Source organism: Leuresthes tenuis, unplaced genomic scaffold, assembly GCF_036924035.1.
Source record: "Leuresthes tenuis unplaced genomic scaffold, fLeuTen1.0.hap1 SCAF_17, whole genome shotgun sequence".
Lineage (NCBI taxonomy): Eukaryota > Metazoa > Chordata > Actinopteri > Atheriniformes > Atherinopsidae > Leuresthes > Leuresthes tenuis.
The window spans coordinates 6,605,184-6,629,341 of NW_027325371.1; the positions used below are offsets into that span (position 1 = coordinate 6,605,184).

At 39.1% G+C, this 24,158-nt stretch overlaps 1 protein-coding gene across 1 annotated transcript in view; it reads left to right on the forward strand.

Moving 5' to 3' along the window:
- slc1a9 (solute carrier family 1 member 9) overlaps positions 1–18,406 on the forward strand; it is a 29,411-nt gene extending 11,005 nt beyond the window's left edge. Inside the window, 10 exon segments of the mRNA XM_072368774.1 lie at positions 4,624–4,782; positions 5,392–5,544; positions 7,371–7,624; positions 9,011–9,116; positions 9,241–9,367; positions 10,637–10,870; positions 11,622–11,816; positions 16,858–16,992; positions 17,134–17,563; positions 17,847–18,406. Of these exon segments, the coding sequence (XP_072224875.1) occupies positions 4,624–4,782; positions 5,392–5,544; positions 7,371–7,624; positions 9,011–9,116; positions 9,241–9,367; positions 10,637–10,870; positions 11,622–11,816; positions 16,858–16,992; positions 17,134–17,563; positions 17,847–18,101 (2,048 nt within the window). The 3' untranslated portion in view covers positions 18,102–18,406.
- Positions 18,407–24,158: the final 5,752 nt, after the last annotated feature.

Here is a 24,158-nt window from a genome sequence, read left to right on the forward strand (position 1 = left end):
CGTGAGAGGGAATCTGCACATTGTGGCAACTTGTTTGTGCTGTTCACTGTGATCTTTGTAATTATGAACAACTCTAACGTTGGTGTAAATCAAAAAGGTTCCACTCACTGCATTTTAATGGGCGTTGAGCAACACTAAGACCGAAGTAGAAGGAAATGTGTGCGGTTGATTTATGGTTGATTCAACTAATTACTGTTATCACAACGTACATGAATATCAAACCCTGACTGGTCACAGCATTCTAAAGTATATGTTAAAAAAGACAACCAACAACCCTCCCATGTAAGATTCTGGAAATAGACTTTTAGCTTGAAAAATGACTGGAAATACTCGTTCATTTTCAAAATAGTTGCACAATTCATGTCTTGATCAGTCTCTGGAATCTACAGTCAAGCTCTTATATTGATTTTTAGAACAAATAACTTGTGTTGAGACTTGGCTGGAGACCTGGTTGGTTCTGTAATGCTGAAGACATGTAGTAGACACGCAGAGTGGGCTCTGAGGAGGAGTCCTGTTCTGATGGTCCGTGCAGCCTTGGCTCATTTATAGTAATCAAAACCTGCTCCTCTGGGAGATTAACTCTGTCAGTGACTGCAGCCTGTCGTCATGGAAACCAATTACAATTAAGGAGATGTGCCTTAAGAACATGGCCATGTGGAGCCTTATGGTGAAGGTTGTCACGCATTGTCTTTTATCACACACTGGATGAACTTCTTCTGTCTTTGCTCTTCTGCTGAAGCTGTCATTAGTAAAATGTGTTTCTAGAACTCTTGTAAATAATCAAAGGTATTCCCCCTTCATATTAAAAATAACCTCATGGTCCAGAATCTGCCTGGTAGAGTTGTAACATTACTGTCATGTTTGGACAAAATCCAGGATTTAAGGTAAGCTGCCTGACCGATCTTAACCTGCTGATTTTAACTGTATTGTATTACGGTTACAAAACTGTAATATGATATCACAGGACTGTCATTTCTATCCTGGGTATTCCTCTGACATTCTTAACAGCGTCTGTTTCTTCTTTTTTGTCGAAAACTTTTCAGGCAAAGAAACTTAAGAAGTCAAATAGTTTTCCTCATTTGAGCTGAGCCAACAGGACAGCAGACTAAGGACTGATTCCTCGAGGCCAGCTATGTTATGTCTTAAGCCAGCTCTAACATTTCCTGGAGCAGGAAAATAATCTGTCTGTTGGGGAATGAAGACAGATTTGCAGCACAGCTTCAGGTCTTTGAGTGTGTCCTTGGAGCTTACAGCCCTCATCATCAACCTCTTCAGTGAATGTATGCTGTTGCTTCACTCTTTCAGGGACTCAGTCTGCCTTGACAGTAAAAATACAGGCGCCTTTATTCTGACTTGTGTTCTTTAAGGACAAAACACCATGGACTATCCTGCAACCAGCAACACCCCAAAGTTGCTGTTTTGTGCCCAACTAGGCTCTTTTATGACTCCTCTGTGTTTATTTCTGCCTAAATCTTATCTGTCAATTATGATCTTAACAAACAACAGAAACAAGAGTCAAATCCATCATCTGACCACCTTTAATATATTTCATGAAAACAGCCTGTGCCCCTCAGATTTGTGTAAATATGACCATGTGGCCAACTGACATTACCAACCAGTGTTCATGCTAAGAATGATGTAAAGATTTAAAAGAGGATTTATGAAGACTATAACAGTGGAACCCCTCCCCCTCCTGTCCTCGGTACTCCATTCACTGAGGATTATATCTCTGCGATTGAAACTTGGCAGGACATTCTCCGCCCCTAAAATATAAGATTTTTCTGATCACACGGGCAGTCTGACTTCCTGTGCCTGGGGTAGCATCTGTTGCAGAGAGTAGAGAGGGCAGACATGGCCACAGGCAGCAGGAGATGAGAGGGTGGAGATGAATCCTTGAAAGCGAATAAACCAGTAGGTGACATTTTTTCGTGTTTCCCTCTTTTATTGTATTTTTGGTGAACGTGCACAACTGTACAGTACGGCTTTACTGCTTCAGACCATTAACTAAGCTGATTGATTATAATCATTTCTGATTGCGTGTCCGACTGTTAGTAAATTTACATTTGTACTTGTGACAAGGATTTGGCGTGACTGCTCTGCTTCCCAGATGTGTTTATGTATGATTGATGTTTAGAGATGGTGTTGTGCAGTTGAAGTGTCTCAGTTGAGAGGACAAGTGTGGTGTTACAAGGCAGCAGACAAATTCTTCTTGACCCTTTCTTTTGCCTTGGAGGGAAATTTGATTGCTTCCATAGCCATCCTGTGTTGATGCTCAGAGGGTAAAGACAGTGATAGTTATTGGTCGACAGGTGTTAGGTGAAGAGTTTGGATTTGCATATGGACTTTATCATTTTACACATTTAGCTGACTATTTATCACCACTTACTTGCATTCATTTATACACGGATTTCAAAATTTCAGAATAAATAATCAGATTTTTTAGCAACACTGCGTCACTTTGCTTAGCCTCTTTTGAATGGTTTGTCATGACTACACATGCAGAGGATGAGGCCTACTTGTTCAGGTGATTTCCCCTTTTCATTATTTTTCCACCATTTCAATCCTGTTTTTGATCTTTTTTAGGAAGTATCGAAACAACAGTGCAATTCTACTTATCAACAGATTAATCCGATCCATCCTCTGACGTTCTCTGTAGCAAAACCAGCAGCTTAAACTTTTACTTATCCAACAAGATATTTGTGGAGGCAGTCAGAGTTTCCAGAATTCTCAGTCCCAGTTAATTTGGTGAGCTGCGAGGCTCACCAAGTGAATTACTGCCCATTATTAAATAGGATGAACTTTGGGCACATGGCCCCTCGAGATGAACTGTAAAAACGTCCCAATCACCACCAGCAAATCAAAATTGTAATTTTGTCCGACAGTTTTGTTTATTATCTAATTCCTCCATGAGTAATATAATTTATGCCCACCCAGCTGTGTTTAGTATTAATAAGCAAATGAGTACATGAGGTGGGAAACAATGAAACCAGAGAGCTCAGAGCAATACAGGGAGCCCAATCAGTCATACCTCTGAAGAATTAAAATCATATAAATCACAAGTTATCTGCTGCTAAATGACTGATTGTAAATGTTTTCTCCTTGCACAGTGCCATTAGCTTCCATGTATCTGCAGATTTCACGTTCAAACAGATGTTAGGGAGTCTGTCCCCTTTGTCAACAAACGTCTTCAAGTGCAGAATGAGTCATGAACATTTTAAAATGATTTTCCAGGAAATTACAAAGTATAAAGTACAACACCAGAGGAAGATATTGTGCATCTTGTCTAATTTTTCCATTTTGTTACTTATACACTCAATAGTAAAAAGTATAAACATATAACATGGTAGAGCAGTCTCAAATTAAAAATGTGGATAATGATGACAACATTTGATCACAATCTACTTTGTGATCCGTTGTTGCAACATTTGACAGTTGACAAATGAACTCTTAACTAATAAATATAGAGCTGTTTCTTCATTGAATAAATTGACTCTCTATCTTGCCGTAGTAATCAATGCCCAAAAATTGTTTGTGATTGTTCCTTTTGATTCTATATTGATTCTATAAGAACAAACATGAAATAAGAGTCACAACCACATGTGTAAGGTGTCAAAAAGTTCACAATTTGTGTTCTGAAATAACTTCAACTTACAAACCATGGGTGAGCTTCCCACCTGGATGATTCTCTCTGAAGCTTTGAGTCACACAAATTATATTTAAGACAGATCTATCGCTATTTGAAAAAAATAGAAATAACTCTAAAGTATAACTTTTATTTGTATGGTGAGTTATCGGTGGCAACTGTAGAGGCCTGTTTAAAAACTGGTTGGAGGTTCATCTTCTTCTTTAATGCAGTCATGATGGTGACCATTAAAGTTGGGAAGATTCCAGTACTGCATTATGTGCAGATAGCACACTTGATGGTGGCATAGTTGAGTCAATAGCAAATGTAAGTGTATAAATATGCAAATTGATACATGTAAATAGATTCAGAGTTAAAAAAAGAAACACAATTCTATCTATACGGAGTTGCCATCAATCCTTTTACTCTTCTACTACTCTGTTATTATGGATTTAGCATAATTTACTGAAGCCTATGCCCAAGTAAAAAAAAAAAACAGTCCTATTATGTCACACAATGAAATAGCTCATAACTGACTCATCTTGATTACACTTATCTGCAAAACTTTTTCATCTCTCACCTCACAGCAAGTTTCTGCATTTTCCATTTAAATGGATGCACAGATCTCCTGAGTTGTTTCTTCATGTCTTGGTTTGCCAATGCCTGTTGTGTTTGGGTTTCCTTCAGTCATGCGTTTTTACTTCCCTCCGGAAGCTGAACCAAAATAATCAAAGTTAATTCATGTTGAGCCATAGCTGCCTTGGCTTTCCTAATCCAACTTCAAGAACAGAGACAGTTCACTACAGGAAAAGATTACTTTGCAAACCATACAAGCCACCGGTGCATCTTTAATGTTGCTGAATTGTATTTATTTTATAGGAAAAACTAATAGCACATATCACAACTTCAGAGTCTAACCTGCACCACGTTTGCAAGATGTTGACTTCTGGAAGGTGAATTAATCCAGTAGTAAACCCATCTCTCTCCCTCTTCCTTCACAGGCAGGATGACAAACCAGCCAACAGCCAACCAATCCAACACAAAAAAGGAGAAGGAGAAAGAAGAAACCCTGCAAGATGACAACAAAGACCTTGCATTTAAAGATGCTGAACACTGCAGCCACAGTAGCCACAACCTGCTACTGGGACTCACTGTTCTCGGTATACAGTGACTGAGAAGCGCAGGCTATGCTCTGAAGGTTTTCTGTGTTCAAGAAAAAAGCCTTGACTTTTGCATCTCTAATCCCCACATTCCCACTGATTAAATTTAAGAACAAGTTTATTGTTTTAGGAATGAAAAAAAATGCTGCAAATGTCGCCACACAGAAACCCAAATGTACACACTCCACGATCACTTTCCCATGAGACATCGTCGGCTTGTTGTTGTCTTTAGTCTGCTTCTGTAAACACTTTGGTATGTTTCACCATAGCAGTGTTCTTTGTCAAAGTTAAGAAGTGGGTTATTTTTGTCTGTAATTTGTCATTAAGATTTAAACTCAGATATGAAGCCGTTTACATTACAGTAGATGGCTATCATTAGTCAGAGTTCCACTACATGTCAGATGTAAAACAGCAGGCCTGTTAGTGCACTCAAAGACTATAAACTGAATATCAGTTTTTTCTGCTAAACATGTACATATAGTTGTGGGCGATGAGATCAAAACTTAAAAATTAACTTGATGTTATTTTAAGTGCATCTTTCTCAAACTAAGGATTGTAGTTTATGTTTGCACAAAGCACTTGAAGGATTTAACTATGTCTCCTTCTCAGGTGTTGTTATGGGGGCAGTGTTTGGGATGATGCTGCGGTACATGATGGTGAAAGACGGCTCTACCCTCACTATGGTTTCCTTTCCTGGAGACATTCTTATGAGGATGCTAAAAATGCTCATCCTGCCTCTAATCATTTCCAGCCTTATCACAGGTGAGTCACTTTGCAGTGGTGTGTCTGGTAGATTATGCAGTGAGGTAATCATCGTATAGTTTACATGATGAGTAGTACCAGATGGCTGCTTGTCTCTGGGAGTTATTCTGCATAAATATAACAGAGACGGCCCACTCACGATCCATTTCCTGTGTTGTGGGGTTTTTGCCTCTGACTCACCCTTTCAGAAGGCTATCAGCACGCCTGAATCTACTGATTCCAATGTACAAAGAATGTGAATGCTGAATGAGTCAGTTTTTATCCTGTTGTTGGTGATGCCTGCAACAGATGCAAACAAAATGCAACTTTTTGGAGAGGCTTTGATATTATAAGCAAAGCCTACAGTTGCGTCATGCTTCCCAATCAATTATCAACCATTTTTGGCAGTCCTTCACGTCTGCTATATGGAGATTCTTTATCATCAGGCTCTTTCAGGCTCTAGCAAATCCTCCCAGGATACACTGAACCCTTTTCTGGAAGTAAAGTTTTTGGTACTAAAATGCTCACGATTAGCTTTTAACTAATCTTAATAATCAGTTTATAACAATCTGATGACATGTGACTTGTTTTTTATTAATGATAATAATTCAATAATAGTTGAAAACATTAAAGGACCCAAGCTTCCTTAAGAAGTACAGAGTGTTCTGTCCCTTGTTGTAGACAGCCTCAATTCTACATTTCCAGTACAATCTGTTGTCCAGGTAAACTCCCATGTATCTGTAATCCTCTACAACCTCAACCTCTTCCTCCAGGATAGATAGATTTAGTGTTTGGCATATTCCTGGTCTGGCTACAATCCACAATCACCTCATATGTCTCGTTATTGTTAAAGCAATCATGGGAGCAATCATTTCACCTTTAACAATAATTAAAGGTGAAATGATTTCTACCACACCATGTCGCAATTTTATTGACCTGTTCCTGTCCTCAGCCTCTTGTCCATCTCTGATTCACCCCACACCTGCAGTCATCTGAGTATTTCTGGATATGGTATTATGTATAGATAATGGTTATATGATTCAAGCATTTGCATGTTGAGTGCTGTTTTGAACCAAACATCTTGTATACATTTCAGATACTGTACCATTTAACTGCTATTATAACTGAAAAAGGAAAAATAACTTTTTATGGCAGATCTATCCAAAGGATGAGCTGAAATGTGAGATTTTATAGAAGTCATGATTCTACCTCAACTTTGATTTCAAGTTCCTGCTACATGGGAAAGAGTCGTTGCTGTGATTCTCAGTTAGATTCAGCCCTTACTTGTAGTCGAGGCTTTCAAACAGTTGTCTTGATGAAGTCCAGTGGCCTCATTTATAAAACAGACTTATGCAGAAAAGATAAGATAAGACAGACTTTTATTCATCCCTCAATGGAAAATTCCAAACAAGGGGAGATTCCAAAATTCGAATTTATATATCATAAGAAAATTATTTATAAATAGTTTATATAAAATCTTATTTTAGCATGAAAATGATCTAACTGAAAATGTGTAAACATGACAGGGATTTTCTTTTGAAGGATTGTAGTTTGGGACATATCCAAGTACATCCAACCCCAGACTTTGCTCTTTAGTTTTACTGACAATTTATGGTCAGTTTAAGGTGTGAGGAATTAGTCAACTGACAGTTAAGAAAGTTAGACATTATTCTAAATTTAGAGAGACAATGCAAGCATTATGAAAAGGAACACTAAAAGGCAAGTGCCTTAATCTAAGTTGACTTTAGATGGAGCGCAGTGGATTTAGGATAACGTGGATTTCTGTGAATCCACTTTAATCAGCTGTGTGAGCATATCATTTCAAATCTGGCGTCTGTCTCCTTCAGGCCTCGCTGGTCTTGACGCCCGCTCCAGTGGCAGGATGGGAAGTAGAGCCATGGTGTACTACATGTCCACCACCATCATCGCTGCCATCCTGGGGGTCATCCTGGTGCTGGGAATCCATCCGGGGAACCCCAAACTGAGGGGAAACACTGCATCCACAGCACCCAGGAGCCAGGAGGTCAGCAGCATGGACGCCTTCCTCGACCTGATTAGAAACCTGTTCCCTGAGAACCTGGTGCAGGCCTGCTTCCAACAGGTATCTGCCTATTTGAACCCCTTGAACAGAATTGTTGTGATGTTACTCTGGCTGTTCATTTAATCTGTGTTGCTCTTAATTATTTATTATTTACTAAATTAAAATCTTGTTGGAATGTGGTTAATTAGGCAACAAATTATGTGAAAAGCTGGACAATTTGCTCAAAAATTCCAACAATTTTGTTTTTATTTGTCATTTGATGTATTATTTTTAGATATGCTCCCTTTATGTTTTTTTCCAGCTTATGCTCATGTTAGTTTGTGCTTCCTACGGGCATTGAGAAAAATATTTGATTCAGATCTCAGAGACTGGTCACCAGAAGGGTTTCCTGTTTGTTGATTAGCTAAAATTAAGAGATTCATCGTCTGAGATTTAAATCTCCATAATGGCTAACAAATGCACTTCAAGTTGGGGTTTTATGTAAAATATTGTAAATATTTGTTTGTGCTTTCAGTCACAGTTTAAATCATTACTATGTGTGTGTATAATGTATCACTGAGCAGTTTGATTTAAGGAAGGAAGAACAGTTGTTAACAACTGGTGGGTAACAACTGGTGTCCTCAAAAGCTCATACACAGGGCTCCGCGTGAAAGCCTAGTTTGATTCAAAGTATCTTGGAAAATTTGAATGAATACGTGTAAAACAGAGCTCCTCAAATAGTCTTTATTGATAGTCTTTGAGCAATATCCTTGTTTTGAACTGCAATGAAAAGATTGTTGGTATTTTTGCATATGAGGTAACAGTCAGTTTGTTAATGCTGGGAGTAGTGCGTGGAAAACTGTGGATTAATGTAAGTCTCAGTCATGATGCAACAGTGGCTTGTTGTCTGTCAGTATCCTGTTTTTTCCTCCTCTTTTTGTGCCATGCGTGTGTCTGAATGATTAGAAGTACTTGTATGTGTGCGTTTAACTGGGTGAGGGGTGAGGTCAACCTTTCTGCTACTGCTAATCTCCTTTACATCTGCACTGCTACATCTGCATTTAAAACAGTAAGGTATCTGCTGGTAAACATGACATTACAGACATGTTTGCTCTCTTCTTCTCCCTGTGGTGTTCCATCAGTTTTTTTCCCTTTTTTTATTATGCCTCTCTTCACATCTCAGCTTTACTGATTCTTTTGTTTGTACCCATTAGGGATTCATTGAAGTCATAAAAGATTAAAATGTTTTAACAGGAAGGAAACGTACTTCCCTCTTTCAACCTTTCTGTCTCTTTGTTGTTTTTATGTGAGAATATCTTGTTCCCTTGGTTAATTTTCCAGCTGCCAAGTCTTTGTTTGGTGAGGAACTGCAATCGTTGAAAAAGCAGAGTTTTGCTGTGTTGTTTGTTTTGTCACAGCACCCCTACACAACTGATCAATCTGATTGTCGGTCTGTGCTCATTTTAGGTTCAGACTGTGTTGAAAAAGGTGCCAGTGGCTGCACCCAATCAAACTGAGCCCTTAATAGTTAACAGAAAAAAATTGGAATACAAATGGGGCATGAACGTCCTTGGTAAGTGTAATATGTTTTGTGTCTTTTCATCTCATCATGTTTATTTCACTTTGTTTTTTGCTTGTGTTTTACTCCACTGCATGTTGGAGTGTATGCTGTCAAACTGCTTTGTGTCTTTGTGAAGGCTTGATTGGCTTCTTCATCACCTTTGGGATCTGCATGGGCAGGATGGGCGAGCGGGGGAAGGTCATGTGCGACTTCTTCAATGTCCTAAATGAAATCATCATGACGATGGTTTCAATGATCATGTGGTCAGTGTTTTGTATTCCCAGTGTGTATTTGTGTGTGCATGCACAACATGTGTCTCTGATTTTGCTCTTGGTCGCTAACGGCTGCATTGCTCAGACATTCTGGAGATACCACACACAAAGGCCAGCGACAGTGATGAATAAGGCGCAGCCTGTACACAGACAAATTGTGGGAACAGGCAACAGGGTTGAATAGCAAAGACTGAAAAGGAAAGAAAGAAGGAGGAAGAGGGAGAAAGTGTTAGTGAAGGACACAGACAGATGGAGAGAGAGAGCAGGTTTCCCTGAGACATGCTGGAGTCTGTGGTATGCTGGGGAGTAGCAGGAGCCGAGGCCCGGAACAATCTTGTTGACTCCCTGGGGAGCTGGGGTGGAAGAACTCCAAAATGTAATGTATCTGCCAATGAGAGAGGAGTCGCTTGGCAGCAGAGCAAAAAGCAGATGCGCACAGGAGCGATGTGGAAAGATGCGTGTGAGAGCATGCCTTCAGATTGCAGCGCATGCCTTGATGCCTCACAGGATCCCGAGTAGTTGTGCAGAGAAAGGAACTGTGGTGACACCCAGAGCAGGGATGGAAGGAAGTAGGGGGCGCTGGGCAGGCGGTTGGAACAGAAACAGCAAGATGCTTGTCTCATAGGTCTCCTAGGCCATCTACATGTGCAGCTGGGCACCAAAGAAATTGTGTCCTGATCGCATCACTCACTCAATGTAAACATATTACTCAGGGGGCCTATGCTATGGAGTTAGCCAAACATAAAGTCAAGTGTATACAGACACACACAGAAGTACATTAATCAAATCATATACACTACACACTCCACCAAACAACTGTCAGAGAGTGTCAGCCTCGGGCTGACCTAGAGGAGCAGGCTGCTGTCATGATGGGACAAACAAGGAGGTGGGGCTTATAAGGGAGCACTGCTTCAGTTCAGATCTCCAAACAGAGCAGTCTGTATTCAGGAATGCGAACAACTGCACTATAAAGCAGAGAACCAGAGATCAAGGAATGTGTCATTTGAGTAAAGATTGATCATGTATTGTCACAGAACGTTAATCTGATATCTCACTTTTAAACAAAATAAACGAACGACAAGCATGTCTTACAAATATAAAGAGTTGTGGTCACTTTTTTGGCACCTTAGATTTAAAAAATAAATAAATGGGATGTCACACAAGGGGGTTTGTGAATCAGGTTTATTTTAAATATACAGAATACATTTAATGTCAGTCTTAAAAAAAATCTAAATCATTATCTGTTAACTTTGTGTGCAGGTACTCTCCTGTTGGTATTGCCTCTCTGATAGCAGGCAAGATTGCAGCCATCGGAGACCTGGAGGTGGTGGCCAGGCAGCTGGGCATGTACATGGTGACTGTTATTGTGGGTCTGGCGATCCACGGTGGCTTAATCCTTCCTGCTATATTCTTCGCTATCACCAGAAAAAGCCCCTTAGTTTTTTACACTGGAATCTTCCAGGCATGGATCACAGCTCTGGGCACCGCCAGCAGGTACGTCCCCATATAGGTGTTTTATGCATTTGTGTGTGTGTACGCCCAAGTTTTCTGTTTGGTCAGGTGTTACCACATGTGTGTCACTTTTTACACTATCAATTCCTCGAGCAGCTGCTGATTACAGTGATGAACCGGCACCGCTTGCTACTTGCTGTCAGTTATTTTGGTTGAATCTAAAAGTCCTGATTTCAAAATTCTGTTCATGAAACTGCAGTGACAAATCAGGACCGCATAGCCAAATGTATGAGTGCTGGCTATCATTGACAAGTCCATGTCAGACAGATCCCAAGTCGTAAATGTGTAAGCCTTTGGATTTGTAGTCACTAGCCAAACCAGCCCCATTGTATCCTGCCTGGCTTGGCTTGGCTCAGCCTGTCAGGGATTCTGTTGAAACCAACTGTCATTTTGGCACATCACTGGGGCTTTAGTGAAAACGGGTAATCCCATCAACGTTTCACTAATTATATTATGACCCGAGTTTAACATGGCTAGGAATCAAATTCCTTTAATTCACATATTGGAAGACTGAAACAGTGGCCTACGCCAGCTGTTAGAGAAGGCTGTTGAACGTCTCAAATTTCTGCTGCCTTTTATTTGTGTCCTTTACCCCTTCACCTTCCTCCCAACCTCCACACTTATGTCTCTCACCAACTGTTTGCCTATTTCATATCCTGAAATAGACACTTTACTTCAGTGGACATCTGCATCCTTTTTATCTTACCTGCATCTTGTGTGGCCTTTGTTTCAGTGCAGGGACATTACCAGTGACCTTCCGCTGTCTGGAGGAAAATCTGAAGATTGATAAACGTGTGACACGCTTCGTGCTGCCCATAGGTGCCACCATCAACATGGACGGCACCGCCCTGTATGAGGCTGTGGCTGCCATCTTTATCGCCCAGATGAACGACATCTCCCTGGACGGTGGACAGATTATCACTGTCAGGTATGTGTATAAGCAATTAACAATGTTCTTTTATGCCTATCTGGTGCTGTTCTTTTTGAGCATTAGTGACCCTCGTCTTTCCAGATATGAAGGCGCCAGTGTACTTCCTCCCTACACATCTTTCCAAGAACGGATTTGTTTGATCTGTTTCAGTTTCTGTAGCTTTCACAAACCAGCAGTCCAACTTTTACACCCACTTAACACCATGTTTGGCCAGCTGTGCTGAGGCAAGAATGGAGCCAGAGTTAAAACTTTTCTCTCAAGCGATCTTTGTTAATTCTTCTCTCAACTTTTACTTTTACTTTTGGGCTTTAACAACTCATTTTCAAAGTTTGATTTTTTTTTAGAACCTACTAAAAGTGTTCCATTATTTACTAATTTTAACGGCTTGCCATTATTCAGTCAAGACTGATCAATCCATCTGCAGTTATCGTTTACTGTATAAAATTTTGGCCCCTCCACAAGGAATGCCTGAGGCAGAAAGCAGCAAAGACTCCACACATAACAATTCCACATTAATCAGCTGATGTGAGCTGGTGTTGAGAGTCAAAGATAAACAGAAATGTGGTTGAGCTTGGCTGTGTGTTCTGCCTGAATTGATACTATGCTTAGTGTGTGGCCATTTTGATTCAGTTTAATCACCCAGTGATACAGTATTGTCTTTGTCACAAAAGAAACACATATTCAGTTGTCAAAGATATAAATAAAAGGTTAAAGCATACATACAAAAAAGATTAAAATAACTATTTTTTTAAATCGCTTTTAATCACATTTTTTCCCATAGTTAACTCACAATTCATCTCTATATTAGAAATATAGAGTTAGAATCAAATATACACAAAAAAATATCTTTTATCTTTTATTTCTTCTTTCAAATAAAAAAGTGCATCGTAGACCCACTTGACATGTCTATTTGAAAAACACAGCACATAAAATGCCACAACAATGTGGTCTTAAAACTGAAGAGGTAGTAGACAACAAACGACAAATAGAACAGGGCCTGATGACAGTTAAATGAATGAAAAAATTCATTAGACACATTAGATTCAGAAGTCTGAACTCTTAGTGACTTTTCTCCTATTTATTAAGACAATTGCAAAGGTCGCAATTAACAGCGATCAAAAAAAAATAACGTGTTCATTTTTTAATTAATTGCATCGCGGTTAACGCATTAACTATGACAGCCCTACTTTTTTCACAAACCAATCCTGACTACATCAGGGGTGGTGCTGTACAGTTATACTGAGTGAACTGTGTGAACTCGGATCATGTTAATGGTCGTAGTTCACACCATTGGAAGTTCTGAAGTAAGTTCACAGTTCCAAAATAAACTAGTTCATGTTCATTTCTCACTTTTTATGACTTCCTGAATTCTCCTCTTTGTATGCAACATAATGCTATTGAGTGCTATGAGGTGCAGGAACATGTGTTCCACAGGCCTCTGAGCAGGTGTCTGCACATCTCTGCATTTATCTATTTTATTAATAGCCATCAAGATATCAAAATCAAACTGATTTAAAAGAAAACAAAGAATCATGTTTTAAGTGCATGGCCCAGTGATCAGCGCTTCAGCCTCTCAGTTATCGTCACATTAACACAAGGCAGCAAGTGAAAAACAATGCAAAAACTTACGGCAAAAGTAGAATGTCACATGCCTGCAATAAACTAAAGAAAACCGGCAAGCAGCTGTGTGACTAAATCCTTTGTGGAAGCAAACTTGAATTACTGCAGTTGAATTCTTGTTATTGTATATATTGTATTCATGTCTGTGAATGGTGTAGAAATCACTGCAGGGGTGCATGCAAACACAATTCAGCATGTCTTATTCATTGTCGACAAAGTCGTTGTTTATTTCCACAAAAGAGCTGTTCTCACCTCATGTTCCTGAGTTAAAAACTGCCTTGTTAAGTTAAAACATTTGTAGAAAATATAAACAGCACTCACAAAGACCTCCATTATTGCGTTCATACAAAGTATTGATTAGTTAGAAGGTTGCTTTGCTATGACTGCAGGAGGTAGTTTAACTAAGTCTACCAAGCACTTTCCTGGGAATGAGTATGAGGGACCTTCTGGAGTCGCAAGCTCCTGATCAAACATGTAGCTCCCAGCCAAAAGATCCCCCCGGCTCTGGAGATCCAGGGTCTTCACTGGGAGATAGCTTAGCTTTTCTATGACGTGAATACATTACTACTCTTATTTTTCCTCTTGCATGTGATCTTCGATACTTTGTCTTCCTCTTATTGGGATTAGCCCTCTGTTTCAAATTATTACGGTTGCATAACTGCAATATAAGCTAAATTAAGCAAAGAATAAAAGTAAACAGGAATGGCCACTTTCAGTTTCAGCTGATGGCAAGCAGAGATTTAGGTAGGGTTGATTAGCATGTACTGAATGACGTAAAAGCTAAGAGTTTGTTTGTTTGTTTTTTCAATTCAAATTGAGGGACATAAATCAGTTTTTATAGGAATTCACAAGTGCTGGAATGGGACTTGGTTAGTCTTTTTTCTTATTTCCTTTCAAGCCTGTCAACAAAACAGTACTGAATTTAATTTCTTTTTACATATCAAGAGCTTGAGAATGTAACAAAACATCTGCATGTGTATGATATTCCTTTCCCTTTTAGCTAACCAACACAAATGGAAACAGTTTAGGGATTTCTAAAAAGGAACCATGACTTTCTTTCATTTGACAAAATTCTTCAAACAAAGTCAATCCAAATTGTAAATAAAGACTTAAATCTTATTAACCATCACCAAGACCTGGACTTCCATGATAGTTTCTAATCTTTCTAAACTTCTCCGTCTGACAAGCTGTTTATTATTGGGGTTTTTTTTGTATTATTGTTGTTTACACCATAATTCAATTGTATAAAGGAGGTCTTAAGGTTCACTCAGATCAAAATGTGCCTGAAGAAATGTACTTGCATGCTGGGACCAAAAGCAGAAGGGAACAGGAAACTCTGTGGGTAGGGCTGTAAACACAAACAGCTGGACCAAGCATGACTCGCGGACTAACAACAACAATGCACAAGGTTGTAAATTATACAAATTACTCAGTTTTATCAAACATTTTACTCACTGTCCTTATCATCATTGCAACAAACAGCATCTCTCCTTATCCCCTTCATCTGGGAGGTCAGTTTTCTTCTCCCAAACTGGTAGGACATTGAAGAACCTCTTGATTTTGTGTCTAAGATCACTCAAATAAGCAAATTTGACCCCATAAACAGCAACCAACCCCAGATCACATTGTATATAAGTTTTTGAATGTATGTTGAATGTAGATCATATTTATTTTGCTGATTTTAACTGCTCATATATACAAACTATATTGTAGCTTATAAGTTTAATTTGCATCTACGACGTGCCACATGTAACATTGCCCTGATTGTGAATATGCACTAAATGTAGACAACAGTGTGTCGTGATATATAAAAAATAATGGGAGAAAGTGACTCTAAAACAAATGCAATGCAGAGGTAATTTTCCCATGTCTGCGGTTTTAGCGAAACATTAAGTCTAATTGGAAGCAGTCTACTTGGTTCAGACTCAGCTTGTTATTGCTGTGGGTTACAAATGATGTTCAGCACTTTAAAATTGTTTATTGTATGTCTTTCATCAGTGGATTTTTACCACCAAATTCCAAAATCTAATTTTCAAAACGTGCTGTATGACCATGGTATCTTACAACAGTAAATCTGTTGTCAAATATAATCCATATATAGTTTGTAAATCCCTTGAATCCCATTTAATTTCCCAGTCATAACAAGGGTAATAATTAGGCTGCAGATTATCAAAAGTAATTAACATGTAATGCAGAGCTCTGAGATTAGATGTACAGCATCACGGTCCAGAAGAGCATCCAAACTGCCCTGCAGTTACATGTGGGACCGACATGAATTGATAATTTCTTTAATTGCAGACATGTCATGACTAGCAGCATTCCTACATGTTTTGTTGTGTACAGAAAAACTGCGTCGTCTGTGTTACATTTTTAGAGGAGGAAAATAGAAACACAGATGCCAGGTTGTTAGGGCACTGTATGAGTTTTCATTGAAATGCAGAGGAGACATATTGTACCTTTTTTTTCCACAAGATGAAACAGTTTCCAGGATGTGCGTCTTTTAAGAGCTGCCCCACAGCTTTGAGCTGCCATGCAAAATGTAGATTAGGACACATTTACATTCAGTATTCTTTAAATATGCTATTACCATATGACAGAGAATACAGCACAGAACTAACTTCTTGAGAGTCAGTTTTATCCTCATATGCACACTTTTCCCTCGTCTGCAGGTCAACCACGGACAGTTCCATAAAACCCTTCTGGCTTCTGTCCCTCAGTGTATTTGTGCTTTAGTGTTTCACATACTCTCAGAAGTCTTTTTGGTAGTATTTAACTTCCAACTGGGAAACTCAAAGAATACCCCAACAATAAAAACTAAATCTGTCAAATAGAGTGGAATTTAAAATAGAAATATATGCATACTATGACTACTATTATCAGTGTTCAACTTTGTGATGCTGAAAATGTAAAATACCTATGATCTTAAAGTACTCCATACACTCAGCTCAACAGCAAACTTCATATGGTATTCAGTACCTTTATGGCTCCACTAATAGGGCTTTTTTAGCACCTACTCAGCTGAGCAAACATGCTGAATCAACAGCTAAGGCTCTCACAAGTTCAGTAATTTCCACTATTAAATGTGGTTTAACCTCTGCCTTATCTGGTGTTGCTGTTTCTTGAAATCCCTGAATATGATTTTTATATGGTGACTTTCTCGCATTCTTTTTTTTTTTGTCATAATGCAAAAAATGACCTCTTCACAACACCATTGCAGAAGAATTGTTTTTTTTTCTTGACCGGACACAAGTATTAAATTGTGACTTTAAGCTGTAGTCTTTGTTTAAGACCAACTTTTACCTGAAAACAGAAGTCACATTGGGAGACAAACCACTCCACCACATGACCTAAGTGTCAGTTAGTCAACCAACCAAACATCTGTCATTGCAGTGATTGAAATACGCCTTTTCCTCCATAGTATGACTGCCACCCTGGCCAGTGTTGGAGCTGCCAGTATTCCCAGTGCTGGACTAGTGACCATGCTGTTGATCCTGACGGCAGTCGGCCTGCCCACCCAGGACATCAGTTTGCTGATCGCTGTCGACTGGCTGCTGTGAGTCAGGTGTCTGATGAGCAGGGATAAGACATCACTGCTCTGCTGTCTATGTTGGGGTGTTATAATCTATGAGAGTGGTTGTAAAAATATTGGTAAAGTCTTCTTACTACCTGACACTTACTCTGTTTGTCCAATCAGTGATAGAATGCGTACTTCCATCAACGTGGTAGGCGACTCTTTTGGTGCCGGAATTGTGGATCACTTGTCAAAGGCGGAGCTTGCAGAACTTGATGCAGAGGTACAAATGCTCCAACCAGAGGAAGAGCTGGATTTCATCCCGCCGCCACCGATCCTCACAGAGATGGACCTGATCGATCCTTTTAAACCGCCTGAGCTGCCGCCCCGCTCACCACGCCCCCAAAAACTAAACCACCACAGCCACGTTGCCTCCCAGCCCATCACTTACTCCCCATCCCGTTCGGTCCGATCTCCATCACCACGCTCCGTCCGATCTCCCTCTCCACGCTCTGTCTGCTCCCATTCCCCCCGACCTTTCCGTACTCATTCGCCACGCTTCCTCCGCAGGACGGAGCCGGGCTATTGCGCCCTGCCCAGCCATGATAATCAGGTATCTACCCTTAGCTTCTTCTTGTACTGTAATGCCAAAGCATTCCTTTATGTTTTTCTGTGATAGAGCAATAACTTTGTGATCTTGATTTGTGATACTAAAAAGATGTAAGTTATCTACCTTTAATATAAGTTGGATTTTGCTCAGTTTTATTGTATATTGTGTGGTAAAACAACCAGTGTCCACTGCTGCAAACCCTACTTCTATTCCTTTAACATCTGAGAATGTTGAACAGTCAGCGAATGTAGTCTGCCTGATCTCATATCCTTTTCTTTGCACTCAGATTTCCACACTGCCACGCACTTACAGAGAGCGGGACAGAGAACGGGACAGAGAACGGGACAGAGAACGGGACAGAGAGCGGGACAGAGAACGGGACAGGGAACGGAACAGGGAACGGGAGCGACTGAGGCGAGAAAGTGAAACAGAGGAAGAGGAAGAGAGAGAAAGGGTTTTGTGTGAAGTGAGTGATGGCGAGGAGAGTGACGACACGGCTTATGATCGGAGGCACACCATCCCACCTTGCGACCTGCCGTGATAGTATTTTACCAGCAAAAAGCTTTAGTTAGTTTGTTTCCGTTTTATGACAGATTTTTCCTAGTTTCAGCTTTACTGTTTAGCAAGACTCCACTAAAGGGTCCGGACTGGATTTCTAGCTGGTTGCGCTGCTAATTTCTGACTGACCAGTAAGCTCACACAGAGTTCAACATAGATATTAAATATTGTAACAACAGCATATGAACCACCTCTGAGAACGCCCCTTTAAAACTCAGCCTGAGACTTGTGCTCAGTTTTATTCAGCAGTGAGCTGAAAGAGTTGTACCCCCCACCCCCCCACATCCATCGCTGTCTTGATTTTCTATTTCTAAACTTAAACCAAACCTTAAATGCTCCTGATCTGACTGCCTGAACTTCCTTGAATTTGACCAATGCCAGAGAACTGTGAGTCTGCCATTAATGATAAAAGCTGTTTAGCATGTTTCTTGGTGTTATTGCTGGCTTTTTAACGCACAAACAGATGTTATTAGCTACTTCATTTCTTGTCATAATCTCATTGTGGTCCTGTTTTACTTTTTCAGGAAATTTGATTCTTTTACATTTAAAAGAATAATTTGATTTTTTTTTTTTTTTGCAGGACATGTTAGATTAGCTTGGTACAAATGAAGCCTGGTTCTGTCCAAAGTTGATAAAATCCACCCTAAAGCCTCAAGGTTTAAATGACATGGAATCAAAGTGTTTTTATATGGTATGTCTTCCACTTCACATCTCTATTATTTCTCCATATGTCTGACAACAAAGTATTTTTGTAATTTTAAAGGTTGAAATTTCCACAAAAATTCTTCGAACATGTTGATGATTCATCATGCACCCGAGGGCGTAAACTAGTTGGTGCCTTCTCAGGCCAATCAGAGCAAAGTGAGAACCTGTTGAAGGAGCGCCCCCAGTGTTGTCAACTTGAGAAGTTTTCACACTTGGTTACCGGTAATGTTCAGGGGAATGTGCGGACAATTTGCTCCAGTCCTTTTCCGCAGTTGTTGTTCACACAAACACATCGCAGCAGGAGAAGAAGTGACTGGCAAAACGATTAGCTGTTTTTAAGATAATCATCCCCACTTCTGCCTTGAATGAGCAATATCTCTCCTGTTGCAGGAACAACTCTCTCTTTAACGTCCACTCTATTTGTTTAGTGGCTAAGAGGAGCAGCAGCACCTCTGGGCTGCTTACATACATGCAGCATTCTCCTTGTGGCGCATTAGGGGGCTGTGAACTGTGTGAGAAATCATTTTACATGATAATATAGATTAAATCGCAGCACGGCTTTTGTCATATGTGAATGATGGGTTTGCCAGATAATGCCAAGCTTATAAAATCTCAGTTTTTATCAGAACACAGCTACAATCTCAAATTGCTTTGATAGGGATTAACATGTTTTATGTCTTCATGGACCGCTTTTCAGTCACAATTGACAAAACTGTGATTGAGAATAGCTTTATTCAATATTAGACTGGATTAGCAAAGAGACTAGGAGTTATGCAGATAGATTTAAAGGGCTGGCACAAACAAGAGTGTAATGTCGTAAATATGCTAATTAGTGTCTAGCTTCATTCAGTATCTTTTGTTCAGCATCCTGAAGTCATATTTCTTTGCAAAAGCAAACATTAGGGTCAAGGCTGCTAACTGTTTCAGTTGGCATTTGTTCTACCTTTTTTGTTTTTCATATAAGTTTTTCATATAAGCTGAAGTGACACTTTTCCCATTCAATGGATGTTTTGCACTTGACTATGCTGAAAGCAATAACTTAACATCACTGGTTCTATCGTTGTTGGTCTCAGGTTACAAGGTTACAAATGTTTATTCTACACTTACAATTTTGTCTCAATTAATCAAAAACAAAAGTGGGGTTTGTTGGCAGATTTACCTCCTATTGGACAGAGTCAGGTTAGTGTTAATGCTATGCTAAGCTAAGCTAAGCTAACCAGCTTCTTGTTGCTGCCATACATATATGAGAGATTTTCTGTGGAAAATACATGTATTTTTTCAGTGTTAAACTTCCCCTTTAAATGACTTCAAGATAACAAGCACATTGTAAATGTAAATGGCATAAATATGAAATAAAGGCTACAACCACTAGGGATTAATTTTATACGCTTTTCTACCCTCTTTCACCTCTTTATTTTCATCCTTGGTGCTCTTCTTCCTCTCCCCCTGACAGAAACCACTGTTGATGTTAATATTGTCTATATTATTTATGGTTTGTATTTTCTTGTTGTGATCTGGTGTGTGGTATGATGAATATTAAGCAAGATGCTGTTTTAACTTTGTTGTAGGTTTTAAATTTTTTAGAAATTTTACTCTAATATGTAATTTTAACTTCTTAATTGCTGTAAAATAACTTTATCAGCCTCCTCTGTCCCACTGAATTGCCTTTCATTTGGAACTGAAGTCTATCAACTGCCTCCCTAAATCCTTAAGTCTTAATTCAAATTCACAGGTCCAGGTTGTGTGTATATTGTATGTAATAAAATCTTAGAGATTTATTTAAAGATACTGCAATTTGTCTGTTTTTTATCTGCTGCTTAAGTAACTTGTACAATCTGTGGAAGGATTTTCTGTCAAAAGGGGTCACGCGTCAGTGTTTGTGACTAAAGACAGCTGAAAATTCCTGCAGACAGAGATATTAGTGGATGGAGAATTTCAACAAACACAAAATGCACACATTACACACTAGTCTGCGCTTGCACATTGATGAGACAAAGACTCACAGAGATACAAACGCTCTTAATCCTCTCAAAGAATAGTTAGAGATGGGCGAGGCAGGCGAGAGTGATGGATGGGAGAGGAATCGTAGGGCAGCAGATGGCCAGAAAGACGTCAATCCTTTTCATTCTTCCCAGACAGCATAAGGGCACTGTGGGTAATTGCAAGCAGGGCTGACGTTAGCTTCAGGTCCCTGCGCCTTAGAGAGGAGAGCTGAGGTGGAGAGAAAGAGTGAGGCAATGGGTGAAATTCAGCAAGTTAGAAAATCTAAACTTGTGTTAAAAAAATTCCAATTTTGGATGATTGATTGGATGTGGCAGGCTGATGGTGTCATGAACGCAATGGAGCACTAATCTGCTGTGCAGCATGAAAAAAAGCTGGTCCTCCAACACATGACGTGGGGATATCTGAGGTCACAGGGGGTCACGAATTTAATCATTGCAGGCATCATTGCTGAGCGGAGTGTGGGTGTGTGTGTGTGTGTGTGTGTGTGTGAACATCATCTGCTCTAAAACCCTATACTTCAGCTCATTCAAGCATATTCTCAAGTCTTCGGTTATCATAAAAAGTGAACTGGAAAACAGTACAAGCTACAACTAAATAACTGGATAGCCTAGTTTTTATATAGGTAATATCTGCGTAATATTATATTGCATTAACTCTCTTCACCAAATTCTTTGGTCTGGTTCTAGTGTCATGATAATTTTACACCTGAAACCCCCCCCCATGAGCAGCATAAATTGTTAATCTATAAAATTGTGTAGGTGTTTGACGTTCCTGTGTCCTTTTCCTGTGGTCTACCAGTCTCTCATGAAAAAGTGTGTTATTTGTAGGAATTGTGACTTGGTAATAATTCCACATTAGTTTTGTATAGTGTAGCATTCATGCAATGTGATTCTGTCTATGTTTCCATGTATTTATTAACATTTAAGCCTAACCATGCATTTTTTTATCCGAAACCATGACTTTGTATTTATTGATATCTAACCCTAAACAGTCTTGAGTCGGATGGAGATCGAGCTCAGTTCTCTGTCATAACGGTGTCAAGTTTTAGCCATGCTACCTCCTCATAAGCACTTTCAAGCATGTTATAGTTGTGCATTGATACATTTAAGATTTATTTCTGTCGTGGAAAACAATATCTGAAAACTTGTACAGAAAAACATTGGTATGTAATGTTTTGGGATGCTGAAAATTTCAGTAATTTTACCATTTTTTGAGCCTCCATAGTGAAACCATTGTGCTTTGCGCAGTGGAAGAAAAAGTGTTCCACTGCGCAGAATATCATTTGCTAAGTAACACTGACTCTTGCAGTTACACTTCTGAATTGCAGATAACCCCCCCCCCCCAAAAAAAAATTAATAAATAAATAAATTCTTTCTAAAAAAGCTGTTAATCATCTGCTTATAAATGTCCTTTTATGCCATTGGAATGCCCCTGCGTACAGTATACAGGTGTTTTTCCAATGCAGTTTGCAGAATTGCGTCAAAGTGGAGCATATTTCTGTGCATAATGTGACAGCTAATACATTGGACTATACAGTTCCATCAGAACCCTGTTTCAGACTGAATGGAAAACCTAAAAATGTCTCATCCCCTGTCTGCTCTCTGTTCCGTTAATTTAATCTTTGTTCTCTTTAGCTTTGATTTAAAATTCCCCTAATTAGTGCAGACAGTATGAAAACTGTTAAATTTAAAGAGATAAAGCACCTTACAGCTCTTTCCACTGTTCATTAAAATGACAGTTATGTTTGATTGATTATTTGACACATTATTTCCAAAAGTAATCAACAAAATTCACAAGAGTGTCCCGGAGCATGAAACATTCAACTGCCTTGATGTACAGGTCATAACATGAACATATTCCATTTAAAATGGCTAGTACATTTTTTTTATGATTTATCAGTTGATTGATTGTTTTATAGCCCATTTAGAAGCTTCAGAGAGCAAAAGCAGGATTCTGGAATCCTCAACTTCTAAAGGAGCATCATGGCTTCACATAATGTTTCAAACATGATAAAAGGGTTCCTTCCAGCCCCAGAAACTAAATCTTTTTTGAACAATGAAAGTCACTGAGGATAAATCCTCTTAGTCATATGTTTTAAATGAGCAGGATCATTTCAAGATGACAGATGTTGTGTTTGGATACTCTGAAGTCTTTTGTGTCATTTTACTGTAAATCAAACCCACTGACAGCAGGAGTGAGACAGACATCCTGGTTTATGCTGTGCAGTCATTTTACAACCCAGTCTGACACCTGGGGGCAGGCTCAGTCATCACATGCAGTAGAGAGCAGTGGAACTGCATGTAATCTCACTTCTCTGAGCCGAGATTTCCAAACTTTTCTGATCAGAAAATGCCAAGAACCAGACACATACAGTTTCCATTATGCATCTGCCTCTGGCTTCATGACTTATGATGCTTTTTAAAAGCTGTTTAGATTTAAGTACACATCATCAGATTCTCCCAGAGTCACTGCACAGAGAGTCATGTGAAAGGAATTGAGAAATCCATGACATGAATGATAAAACATGATCTTTATTAAATAAAGAACATATACATAGCCACATCTGCCCTCAGTATCCAGGCCACACAACATCCACACAGTCAAACATGTTTATCCTTTAAAAGTTTCTTCAATGACTTTATAAGGTTCTCTTCTATTTTAAGACTTAACAATTTCTTCTTTAAGACTGAAAAATCTCTCTTAAAGGCTGCAATCATCTTGTAAATAAAATTATGACAAATGTCTTTCTAAAAAAGCACTCTATCAAACAGTCTTTGCATCTTGCAGAGATATTTTTAACAGAATGGGGATGAATAAGTTGTGCCACATTGTGCAAATGACCTCCTTAAAACCCTGAAGCTCTACCTGAATATATGAATAAATTAAAATGTACAAGAATCACATATGTGTCATAATATATTGTGCTTTTTTTAGATGAAAATTAATGAAAATGTCTGTGTTTTATCATTGTTTAGAGTATCACATGTATAAAAATGAACAACACTGAAGCAGATTATGTTGCAGGACTGGTCTAAGAATAGCTCTTCTGTGAAATCATGTCACTGGAATTCCTTGTGATGGATATTTTAATCGGAGACATATACTGTAAATCTCTGATCTGCTGTATTATTGCCATACAGCGACATACCGTAACGTCATGTAGGAAGAAGGTGCCATTATTTACACAGTAAACGTTGGACAGTGTGAGAAGGTGAAGGAAAAGGGTTTGATTTAAACTCAAGATCTTTTTATTACACTGGAAAAGTTTAATTTTGCAGCTTGAATTTTAGTTTGAGTTCTGGAGCATTATTGTTGCCTGTAATTATCAGAA